The sequence below is a fragment of the Thermobia domestica genome, chromosome 14 (assembly GCF_964235325.1).
Source record: "Thermobia domestica chromosome 14, izTheDome1.hap1.1, whole genome shotgun sequence".
Lineage (NCBI taxonomy): Eukaryota > Metazoa > Arthropoda > Insecta > Zygentoma > Lepismatidae > Thermobia > Thermobia domestica.
In genome coordinates, this window is record NC_137467.1 from 18,472,562 (window position 1) to 18,485,584 (window position 13,023).

Sequence of the window (13,023 nt, forward strand, 5' to 3'; positions counted from 1 at the left end):
AGATTGGAAGTTCATATACAAATTCGTTGATTTTAATGTATCTTGTGTTTCTAGTTTTCCAGATTCGGAAGTTCGTCGTGTTGCTCTGACATGGATCAAAGATATCGGCAGCGATGAATTAGTAGATTATTTGCCTCAGTTAGTTCAGGCGTTAAAGCACGAAACATGGGAGGCTTCTAATCTAGCCCGATTCCTATTAGAACGTGCTTTAACATCGCCAAGAGTTGCTCATCATCTCTATTGGTTGTTAATGCAAACACTGCCTGGACAAAGCCCACAGGTAAGATCTATTGTTAATTAATTAATTCATTTATTTATTTTTTCCCTTTAAGTTATAACATTTCTTATAAAATATAACAAGATATGAATAAGTATTAAAATAACTTAACACCATCCATGGCTTTGGATTGGGTATTGTAACATAAGTGATACCGTTCAACACACACTGTATTTTAAACTAGAATGTATTACAGTTTCCATCTTTTTGTTTCTACTCATAATGGAGATGGCCTATGGCCTCCGAGCGTAAAGATGCAAATCTTAACGTATTAAAAATTGTTTTAAAATAATGTAGTACAGGGTCTGTCCTGAATGAAACCAGACTAAGGCTGTGGAACTGGATGTATTGAAAGTAGCATAAAGTACAACTAATAATTTTCAAAATAACACCCACCGGCATCTACACAGCGCTTCCCGCGATTCTGCCACTGTAGATAAGCTCCCTGGAACCCCTCTTGTGAAATGCTGTTCAGGATCCTTGTAACGGCAGCTTGAACAGCTTCGGTAGACTCGAATCGACGTCCTTTGAGGTCTCGTTTTAGTCGGGGGAAGAGGAAAAAGTCACACGGGGACAGATCAGGGTTGTAGGGAGGTTGTGGAAGCGTAGAAATATTTTTCTTGTCCAAAAACTCCTGCACAATCCTTGCCGTGTGACTGGGCGCGTTGTCGTAGTGCAGGGTCCAGTTGTTGGCGATGTCTCTTCGAACGCGGGCGATCTGTCTGCGGAGTCTTTCGAGGACCTGGACGTAGAAAGTTGCGTTCACCGTCGCGCCTTGCGGGACGAATTCCTTGTGGATGACGCCTTGAGCGTTGTGGAAAACGATGAGCATCGTTTGGACTTGCTCATCCGCGCCTTTTTTGGATGAGGAGACAGCGGTGTGTGCCACTCCGCGCTCTGCCGTTTGCTGTGTCTCCGTTCCCGATTTCCCTAGCCAAACATAAAATTTAGTGGCGTAACGCTGCTCAAGCAACCGCGGCATTTCGCTTTGTTACAAGACACTCGCACAACGTCCCGCTCAACACTCGATTCACACCGAACCACTGCTCGCAGCAGACTGAACACTTGTGCCTGGTGTTGCTACGGCCCCCCACTACCTCTCCCGGTACTTAGTTTCACTGCGCGACACGAGAGGGCGCCACATCAGAGCTAGTTTGGTTTCATGCAGGACAGACCCTGTAAGTTATTTACAAATACAGCATTAGAGAATACGCAATGCGTGCTGCTTACAGTTTTGTGTACTTCTTAAATAATACTAACAAACTAAAACAGGGTGTCTACTCATACTGGAAATACTTGAAATACTGGAATTTAATTTTGATACTGGAAATACTGAAATTTTGATCCACATACTGGAAAAATTATGAAATATACACATATTATCATTCTTTATAATATATTCTGTATTTTTGAACTCCAAAAGTCCAGGACAATAACAATCTTGTATTATAGCTAGAATAGAGTAATACACAATTATTTATACAAATTATAGTATAACTTAATAGTACATTTATTATAATACAAATAATGTTCTTGGCTCACTGTATCAGGCCTCCGAGAAGGGTCTACGGGCTATGAAAGTCATGAATTGAGGTTGTTGATCAAAGGAAAATAGTGAAATTGAGCTTCGGATTATTAAAAAAATGATTTTATAGAACAACAATACTTATATAATACAGTACAGTTACTGAAAGAATAAATTGTGATTTTCCCTAATGATCCGGCGTTAAGAGGTGACGCCATCTCTCTTGGAGTTGTAGATAGTTACTAACTTCCCCTTTCTACTAATACTGTTTTCAGTTTCCGCTTTATTTCTTTATTTTTTTCAATACCTCACGTATAATAACAATGGATGCATTATATTATATGCAATGCTTCAAGTACAGTATACAGGCTGCAAACTAGTCAGTAAAGTCAGTAAAAGTATGCCCAATGATGGGAAACAGGGCCAGTTTTAATGCTTGGTATGGATGTGGCACAGTGCTTGTGTAAAGATTCCAGCGCCTTCATGAGCAGTTACATATACCTAATCATTTGTATTTCAAAGAAATCAAAGCTAACTACATTTATTAAAAATAAAATATTCACATGATGGTAAAACAATTACAAACCTGAAATCATCAAGAGTGTGATTATTCCTAAAGAACTTAAAAAAGTCATTATATTAGGTATTGGAATTTTGCTGATAGTTATACCGAATATACTGGAATTTTGAAATTGAAATTCAGTAGACACCTTGTAAAAGTAATTGTATATAATGTACATATTTTTTAAACTTTCTTTTTTTCTGTATATGTTAGTTACTATTATAAGTTCTCGTATGTATTACATAAAAATATATCCAGCTTGGTAATATTTTTTTGTTAGAACATCTTTGTACTTCTTTTTTCTTGTGTTTTGGTGCCTCAGAAATGGATTGACCGATTTCTGCAGGTAATATTTTTTTTGGTGCTGAAAGTAGTAATGTAAACTCTTAAACAAAAAAGGCATGAGATGAAAGGCTTTTGTTTCTCTTCCCGTAGTTGACTGATACTTTCTTCCCATGGTATTTATTTGAGACTGGTGAATGTAAATTGTTGGTGAGAATATAAAAATAACATTGCATGGTGTTGCGGATTGAGTTTTTGTTTTGTTTTGTTTTGTATGACCTGCGATTTTACTATAAGCATGCTTCGTTTGTTAAGATTTGCTTTGTGTTGCGTTTGAAATGTTATGGCTTCGATTAAGTTTAGGGTGTACACAGTATTTCCCACCACTTTTCTTTTTAAGGTGTTCGATCTACCAAAACTCCGTTATATATTGTAACGTTCTCCCTATGTAAGGGAAGTTTCTGATTTTATTAACTATTTTCGGAGAATTTTTTATATTTTGTCCAGAGCTCAACACATAAAGCCCAGTGTATAAGGGCTCCATTACATTAGGCCACCAGTTGCGCCACCAGGCCACTGGTTGCAAAACCGCTGGCGACACCACACTCGCGTATCGTCCACCAGTGGCACAACCAAAACAAGAATATTTCCATGAAAAAATGTCTTCAGTGAGTGAAAGCATGCTTCTCCTTGCCCTCTTGATGAAAAAGAGGAGGCGAAGAAGGCGAAGAAGAAAGTGTAAATACACCCAATATTGATGTCAAGGAAAGATGAAGAACTATATTACACACTATTCGATTATCTTCTTTGTGCGGACGACACTAAGTTTTTTTTTTTTTTAAATTACTTTCGAATGTCAAAGCCATCATTTTTTGAACTGTTGGGCATTGGAATGTCCAATCCCTTGTTCTTGGGAATGAATTTGTAACTTCATTCCATTTCCTTCACTACTTTCATTGTCACTTGGCATTTTCTCGCAAATCAAAAGAAACGATCAACACTACACGGAGTGACAATATATTGCGGTCTGATGGGTCACAGAGCAAGCGCCGATGATCAAACAACTCTTGAACCTGCTACTGGTGGCGCCACCAGTGACTTAATGTAGTACGCTACGTTAAGATCAATGGCCCAAGTGTGGCCCGCGCCACCAATGGTTGCCCGGGCAGTTGCTGAGCTCGTCCACCATCCGTCCACCGATTTCTTAGTGGCGCCATCAGTTGTCTTAGTGTAATAGGCTCTGTATACTTCAATGCCCCGCCGCGCCCTCCGTCCATTGGTTGCGCCACTGGCCTAATGTAATAGGGCTCTAATAGGTGGGTTTTCTTCGGGGTAGCTCTAAAGTCATGTTTTCGCAGTCGCTGGAAGAGTAACTCCAAATCTGAGAGTTATTGCTTCCAATTTGTAGGCTTCCTTCGTTGGCTGTAGCACCAAGGAGATTAGTGTGGTTTGTTCAGTGCATGGTCATTTAATTGAGTATTGTGTGTGTCATTAAGAAAATACTTAATGCTATCTTTGTAGTAGAAATCTCATATGTATGTTTGCGTGTTTTCCCATAAAATGATTTGCTCCACGTTTGTCGGCATATAAAACGCACATTTTCTGTATTTAAAGTGTATAAATAAAACAAAATTGAGCGAAACACAGTGTATTAATAATAGTGTTGTAAAAAAAACGGTATTTTTCTGTGAAGTTTTTTTTCAATAAAAAACATCGTTCTTTTTCAGGTTTTTTTTCAAATGTCTGTTTTTTTTTCTGGCAGCTATTATTTATTGATGTATGTTGAAGATTATTAAAATAATCAATAGAACTTGAGTCGAAGCCCTCGTAACTTACAAATCGTTTGTTTCCTTGTACATATACGAGCAAAATCGTGTGATTATTCCTTTCGGACCCAGATCATTTTTGGCGTTTTCATACTTTGTCAGTTAGTGACATATTCCTCAAAAACCATTTACCCTATTGATATGGTTAAGACCTTGTTTTTTAGAAAAGGAATGTGGCTATTTTTTGGGGTACGTTACATTGCAGTGTTGCGAGCGGGTGGGAAATTACTGAGGGAAATGTAGGGGTGAAAATTTACAAAAAATCCCTAACCGAAATTCAAGATTTTTTGTATCTAGCACCACTGTTGCCATCACCTAAAAAGATTCTTTGGTGCATTGACAAGGTACAGTGAAAACTTGAAGTCGCTGGCTTCCATTCAAAGAGAGAAACAAAAAAAAATCTATTTCCATACACATGAAATTTTGACACTTTTTACGCCTCAAAAGCAAAAATCAACAGATATGCCGACGCTACAGCTTCTCTAATTATCCTATTTGAAACTTTTTATGGTGTGTTCTGTAGGCTAAAGAGAAGGCTTTCAGATAGTGGTACATTTGTTCCAACGTAGCGAGCAAGAGGGAAATAATAGAGGGGAAAGGGAAATTTGCCGAATTTTTCACTTAAAATCGGGAATTAATTGTTTTGGCTGGAAACATTGCCATAAAACATACGTAAACTATCTGATTGTAAACCTTGGTACCCTAAGAATGTATCCTACAAGTATCATTGCGATATCTAACAAAGTAAACATGAAATTAAAAAAAAAATCTCATTCTAACTCAGAAATGCACAATTTTCTTACCATTTACAGAACATGGTTTATTATAAGCCACAACTGTACTTCCCCTAATTATTCTACCGAAACTTCTTATGGTGCGCTGTGTCGGCTAAGGACGAGGCTTTCAGACAGTGGTACGTTTGTTCGAATGTAGCCAACAAGAGGGAAATAATAGAGACAAAAAGGGAATTTTTCCAAAATTTCCTCCTAAAATCGGAAATTAAAATTTTCTGTAGCTGGCAACAGTGCTAGCAGACACACACAAACTATCTTAAAAGAAGCTTTGGTATCCCTATTATATACCCTACAAGTATTGTGACGATATCCAATAAAGTAAGCAGATCATTAAAAAATATTTCAGTCTACGTAAAAAAATCAATTATCTTTCCACTTAGAGAACAAGGTCTACTGTAAACCTCAACTGTACTTCCCCTAACTATCGTATTGAAACTTTCTATAGTGTGTTGTGAAGGGCAAAGACAAGACTTTCAGATACTGGTACTTTTGTTCCTATGTAGTCAACAAGAGGGATATAGTAGACAAAACAGTAATTTTCCCCTAACATCTTGAATTAAAATTTTCCGTAGCTGGCAACACTGCTACCAGACAGACGAAAACTATCTTAAAATAATCACTGGTACATTACTAATATATCCTACAAGCATCATGGCGATATTTAAGAAACAATGCTTTTAATTACCAAAAATATATTTCGATAAACAGAAAAGTAGGGAAAATCAAAAGTTAGAACCTAAATCCGAATTTTTCGTGCGTCCCCTAATTACTCCACTGTAACGATATGTACCCGAGTTTGTTCAGTAAGAACAAATGTTCGGCTGGCGTAAGTTGACTTGCATTGGGACGTATAGGTAGGTTTATAACAAAAATTTCGAATTTTTTGCCCAAATTTAAGATTTTAATTTCCGTAGTTGGCAACACTGCGCGCAAGCCCATCCAATTGATGTCAACAATTAGGTATCCATCCGACGTATCTACCTGACAAGTCTTAAGGAGGTCTCTCTACAACGAATGAAGCTACAGGGGAAAAGTAATAAAGAAAATTCGAAAATTCTTGAATTTTTGACGGGTGAAATTTGAGAAGGAAATTCGACACACAAAAGAAGAAGAAACTAAAATGATAAACTATGGACCAACCATATTTGGCAAAACAATATATACCGATATCTTAATTAGTGACCATACAGGAGCGGATTAAAAAAGTGACACTCGCGTATGTGCCACTTTGGCCATGTGGATCCGAAAGGGTTACGAGTGTACATTTAATTACATTTTTTTTGACTACTAACTTGTGCTGTTGTAGTAATTATAGTCTTGACTAATAATAATATCGTTGTTGTAAACAATCATAATCTCTCCTTTTTACATCTTAGTTCCAATACTGATGCTGAGAAATTCAGGGTGTTTCAAAATGAATATCGGGGAATTAAGTCTTCGTAGTACTTATTACATTTTACGCACAATTATAAATACATCAAATAAAAGAACACCTCAAACAGTTTTTGCTTCAAGTGTGCGATGTGAGCTTCATTCGTCACATGGCACACATTGAGTCAATAGGTGAGAAAGGCCCATAAACTTTCCGCCATATGGCACAAAACATTCAATTCATACAGACGGTTGCACTGTAACTACAGATTCAGTCTTTGCAAGGTTAAAACACACAAAGCTGTCTGGTCTCTAGTCTCCATCTTTGCTACTTGCTCTTTCTAACGGCAGACAGAGGAAACAATGCATGGCGTGCGTGTGTACAAAACTGTTTGAGTTGCTCTTTTATTTGATAATACTTATAATTGTAAGTTAATTGTAATAGATACTATAAAGTTTCAAAATCCTAATATTCATTTTGAAACACCCTGCATTACTTCAAATTATGTTATCCTATATTCATGTCTTGTATGTACACTCATGTCCAAAATTATTGTTCCATGTCTATAAATATGTTGTTCTAGGAATATAATTTGATAACGAATCCGTCTGGTATTTCTTATAATGTTAGTATGTGTATAATCGGAAAAAACATGTATGTGGAAAATTTCATGTCAAAACAGCAGTAAATAAGAACAATAAAACGAAAATGAAACTTTCTTGTCCATTTAGCATCATTTTCTTTTATTCTTTCTCATTTTCGTATTTACAATTCTTTTCCTTTAAAATTTATCATAAATATACATTTTCAGATTATACACACAGCATCAGTATTAAAAGTACCCTGCAAAATCATTATCAAATTATATTCTTACAAGAAGACAGTTATAGATATGCGACAATCATTTTGGACATGAGTGTACTACCATGAGCAAAATAAATGACGCGTCTCTTTATTTTGAAGTTTTTTGAAAATATCTCCGTTTTCTTTATATGTTCGAAATCTCGGAAGGTTTCCCCAGCAGGACAGGTTAATAACAAACCCGTTTTTAATATTTGTGTTAGATATTAGCTTAAAATAAAGAAATTAGAAGCAAAAAACATTAAATCGACAGAAATCTCGAGAATTACCAACTCTGCTAAAGTGGGAAATTTTCAAGAACGCGAGGGAATTCTGCAGTTCAACACGAAGCAGCGACATCTATGTCAGTGAGAGAAGCGTGGATTAGATCTACAAACGAAAATTTTAACGAAATATTTCTAGTATGTCTTATTATATGCATTATCAGCGAACTCCAAATATATGAATCTATGCTAAGTATTAACGTATAGATAGTGCAAATAGTGGAAATTACCTATGGAAAAAGACGAATTGTTAGCCCAATCGTAATGAAAAATCGTCTTTACTGTAGAACTGGTTCAGCTTACGTAAGAAAGCAAATAGCTCAGTTAGATAAAGCAACGAGTTTGTATACCGAAGGTAGACGGTTCGAATCCCGTGAAGGACTGTTGTCATTTTTATCACTAAGGTTATTTTATTTATTTTTTATTTGGGAAAGAATCAAATTGTAACATATGTGTAAAACTCATAACGATACCAAAAAAAAAAAAAAAAAATCGTCGCATTTGCATTAGTGTGTCTAATTTTTGTTTGCAAACAGATTCGTAATTATTTCCCCTGTGCTCACTGATGCATAACGAATGTTTTCCAGTAAATGTTAATTCTAATTTGGAGAATTTTATAGTTTCACAATTCCTCACTACATAGTCTTCTATCTACGTGTTTGGATATTTTGATAACAGATTTCCCTATTAAATGTTTAATTTTCTCTATAAATATTTGTCTTAAATTGAAATTGTTTTGAATTTACTACATAAGCAAAGTTGCCCGAAGGAGGAGAGCTCAAGTAATAGATATTCTACGTAAAAGCAACCTATTGTAGAATAATGATGCTTCTTACCTTCAGCACATAATCTTAACGTTAGAGAGTCAGAGAGAGAAAAATCCTGTTTTTCCTCCCCTATGACCACTCATCTTAAAGCTCTACCTGTAATGATTCGTGTCACATAATTTCGGCTCTCCAAAGACATTCATATTTATTATTATTATTATTATTATTATTATTATTATTATTATTATTATTATTATTATTATTATTATTATTATTATTATTATTATTATTATTATTCCTGAATATGCCACCATTACATAATGTTGTAACTTTAGACATCTTAGTTTAATGTGCTTTCTTTAGTAATAATTTGAGCAACCACGTCACAAAATTTAAAATGTATGAGGGGGCACGACGTTTTATTTCCCCTCCTCTCTTTTCAGCACCCTCCAACACAAGGTATATAATTTCTGAAAAGCAGGGCAAACAAAATGAATAAGAAATATATTTAGAGCATCCTTTCCTCCTTCGTGAATGTAATAGCATTTTTTATTCTACTGAAGACGACCCTAGGCCGTTATGGTTAGGTAAAAAAAGAAATACCTAATATATTTATAGCGCCCCTTAACTGTAATATTACCTCTTCTTTATTTGTTCGAGGCTTCCCTACACAACCAAGGGTGACAAAAAGAATAGGAAAAGTGTCTAAAGATTACAAAAGACTTTATATTTTGTCAGAAACAAGGCAGTATATACACAACATTGCTTTCGTTAACAAGTGTTTTACCCTTGAGTCGCTTATAAAATTAGGCAGAATAACTTTTGCCGATCATTGTTCTAGAGGGATTTGTCCAGGATGGTTTGGTGTCGAGCTAATAACGATGAGTATGTTTATTTACATCACTGTTAAAGAAATAGCAAACTTTCTGAAAGGAACTTACTTAGGAAACAGATCTTCCTTCTACTTAGCCAGAGCCCACTCTGAAAAATTGCATCTGGCGTTCTGAGTGAAAGTTCTATGGGACTATTAGAAAAATATATACCCGTTTCCACGCTGATGGTAGAATTTCTTAAAACGTTATTGAATTACGTTCGAAGGGTAGGCGTAAATAGCGCCCCCGCAACAATGTGGCGTGGGGACCGCACAAGCTGCAAGGCCAAAAAGTATACGGAAAGTACGCAGGGGCGGAGCAGGCCAAATTTTCACACGGGCAAAGTGACTTTTTGGCGCCCTTCCCCTAGTAGTAGCCTATATTTTACATTTTATCATAGTGTTTTTAATAGTTTAAACCAGGAGCGTCATTTCAGATTTTGCTTTGGGGGGGGGGGGGCAAGACCTCTTGATATAAGTAAAATTTCGCGTTTTTCACTGATTTACTACTATTCTAATGATAAAATCTATATACATCTCATACTCAGGGGGGGCAAATGCCCCTCCCTGCCCTCCCTAAATGACGCCTCTGTTTTAAACCCATTTTCAAAAAGAAATCCTTACCTAGGAAAACTTCACAAAGAATATGGCCCGCTATAAACAATACCAACTCCACCCCCTGGTCTAGTGGCCCTTCCCCTAGTAGTAGCCTATATTTTACATTTTATCATAGTGTTTTTAATAGTTTAAACCAGGAGCGTCATTTCAGATTTTGCTTTGGGGGGGGCAAGACCTCTTGATATAAGTAAAATTTGCGTTTTTCACTGATTTACTACTATTCTAATGATAAAATTTATATACATCTCAAACTCAGGGGGGGCAAATGCCCCTCCCTGCCCTCCCTAAATGACGCCCCTGTTTTAAACCCATTTTCAAAAAGAAATCCTTACCTAGGAAAACTTCACAAAGAATATGGCCCGCTATAAACAATACCAACTCCACCCCCTGGTCTAGTGGCTAGCACGCCTGCCTTCTGTGGTACCGGGTCCAATTCCCGGTGGATTACTGTTGAACGATAAAAGTGGTTCGGATTCCACTATAATTAGTATCCACATCTCCCTTGCCCATTAAGGCATAACCGTGGAACGCTAAACTCAAGCAAACAAACAAACAATACTTAATTCCCGGCACACTTTATTCTACATGCCATCTCTCAATTTTTCGATACAGCCCCCTTAGTACTATGAAACTCTCTTCTTCCATAGTGAAATGGAAAAAGATCATATAATTGCCACTACTTTACAAGAATATAAACCAAAAACGTCAGTAGAAAGCACATTATAAAATTTACTTTTTGAGGCTCGTTTTGGTGCCCCTCTTTCTCTGGCGCCCCGGGCAGTCGCCCGGCCCTTAGTCCGCCCTTGAAAGTACGGACGCATAACTAAGGACTGCGGAGGAGAGGTTAACCTTCATGTTATGCCACTGGTTTGACGTGTTTGAAATGTTCAGTAACTGATCGGTTAGTGAAATAATTTCGACAGTTACTGATGTTTAAAGTTTAGCTAAGACAAAGCTACCTAATCAAATACATTTGATATCGGGATTTCACAATTTGATTTTTCCTCACATAAAAGAGATAAAAACAATAGTAATAAAAACCCTTACTCGTACTGGGCTCCTAACTAACTAACAACCTAATTCTTACAGACTAGTTGCTCTGACCAACTGAGTTTCGATTTCTTACGCGAAAGAAGTCTGTTATATTAAGAGGCATGCTTTTCATTATCAAAACTGTTCGAAGTAATACGAACATGGCTTAAGAACAGAGACGGAACTGAATTACCACTCGATTGACCTTGAGGGCAAATCACCAAAGCGTAGCTATAAACGTAAGTTCAGCATGCATTTCTCTGGAGTTGTGTTCAGTATTCCTATCTGCCAGTCATGCTTGTTCGTAGGAGTAATATGTTACAAACCTGACCTTTCGATACAGCACAATAGCAAAAGAATAAAAGGGAAGGAATTCTTGCCCTTGTGAACGTTGGATACCACCATGTGCGATAAAACTGTCGCGTCTCCTTGAAGTGATATTTTATCGAAAATAACTCGTTTTCCTTTATATAGTCTATCCGAAGTTTTTGACGGTTTCAAAATGAGGAAATGTTACTGACAAACAAGGACGCATTTAGGGGTGGGTCCAGGGGGTCCGGACCCCCTCTGAAACCCCAACTTTTCTGTAAATTTAGCCTAATTTTGGGGATTATCTTTTAAAATTTTATTATAATTTATCCTAATATTGAAGTCGGACCCCTCCCGAAATAAATTACTGCATACGTGTCTCTGACAATTTTCAATATATTCGTTAAATAATAAAGTAAAATAACTAAATTAGGAGCAAAAAGCTTTAATAATAATAATAATAATAATAATAATAATAATAATAATAATAATAATAATTGAAGCGAGCTTAACGAGTTTCAACCGTACGACTCAACCAACGTTTGGGTGCCTGTTCGTTCGTCTGCTCCTCTCATAAAAGACATTTCGTTTTAATGAAACTAGTAAGTGCCTTCTTTTAGCTCTGCGGAGTAACTATTGCTTGGAATATGAATCTGCAAAACATAAGAGGTAAAATTAACCAAATGGTGCAAGTTTCCACTTATATATATAAAACAATTTTGCAATATCAACTACGTGAATCTTGTCCCATAAAGAAGCCGAAACACCGAAGAGCCCTCCGAGATTTGATCATTGTCCACACGGACTGAAATTGTCATTTGAAGCCAAGACTTTAATATGAAGCCAATAATTTCTTTAAAATAGACGGAAAATTCGGAAGTTATAAGCATTTTCATATTTTTGTCTTTTCCCATAAGGGAGCCGTAGCCCCCTATACTGAAGAGCCCCCCCCCGGAGATTTGATCATTGTCCACTCGGACTGAATTTGTCATTTGGAACCAACACTTTAATACGAAGCAAAATATTTCTTTAAAATAGACGAAAAATTCGAAAGTTATAAACATGTTAATAATTTTGCCTTTTCTCATAAGGGAGCCGTATTAGCCTACACTGAAGAGCCCCACGAGATTTGATCATTGACCACTTGGACTGAAACTCTCATTTGAAACCAAAACTTTAATATGAAGCCAAAAATTAAACTTTTACATCAATTTAAACTGACTGGGTTCCGGTTCCCCCCACTATTGTTTAGTTTAGTTAAGTGGTAATTTGTGACAGCTGCACATCATCAAAAGAATGTTTCACTTCCCCTCCCCTCCCCCAGGAGTTCGTGCTGGATCCACCACTGGAATCAATAGACACTCTTCCTATTCTTTTTGTCACCCTTGATTGTGTAGGGGCTCCCTCGTACAAATAAAGAAGCGGTAATATTACAATCAAGGGGCGCTATATATTAGGTATTTTTTTAGTTACCTACCCCTAACCGCACAGGGCCATCTTTCGTAGAATAAAAAATATTACGTGATATTCCAATCATGAAAGGGGAGAGGATGCTGTAAATATATTTCTTATTCATTTTGTCTGTCCTGCTTATCAAAAATTACTTTCTGTTGGAAGGGTACTGAAATGAGAGGGGCAAAATAAAAAGTCGTACCCCCTCCTAC

General features: G+C 36.7%; 1 protein-coding gene across 3 annotated transcripts in view; it reads left to right on the plus strand.

The window, feature by feature from the left end:
- Positions 1 to 13,023, plus strand: part of Pi3K68D (phosphatidylinositol-4-phosphate 3-kinase catalytic subunit Pi3K68D) — a 408,362-nt gene that overhangs the window by 71,150 nt on the left and 324,189 nt on the right. For all 3 annotated transcript variants that reach the window (XM_081737759.1, XM_081737760.1, XM_081737761.1), the window contains exon 15: positions 55 to 280. In XM_081737759.1, coding sequence (XP_081593885.1) covers positions 55 to 280 — 226 coding nt within the window. The remainder of the gene's footprint in view (positions 1 to 54; positions 281 to 13,023) is intronic.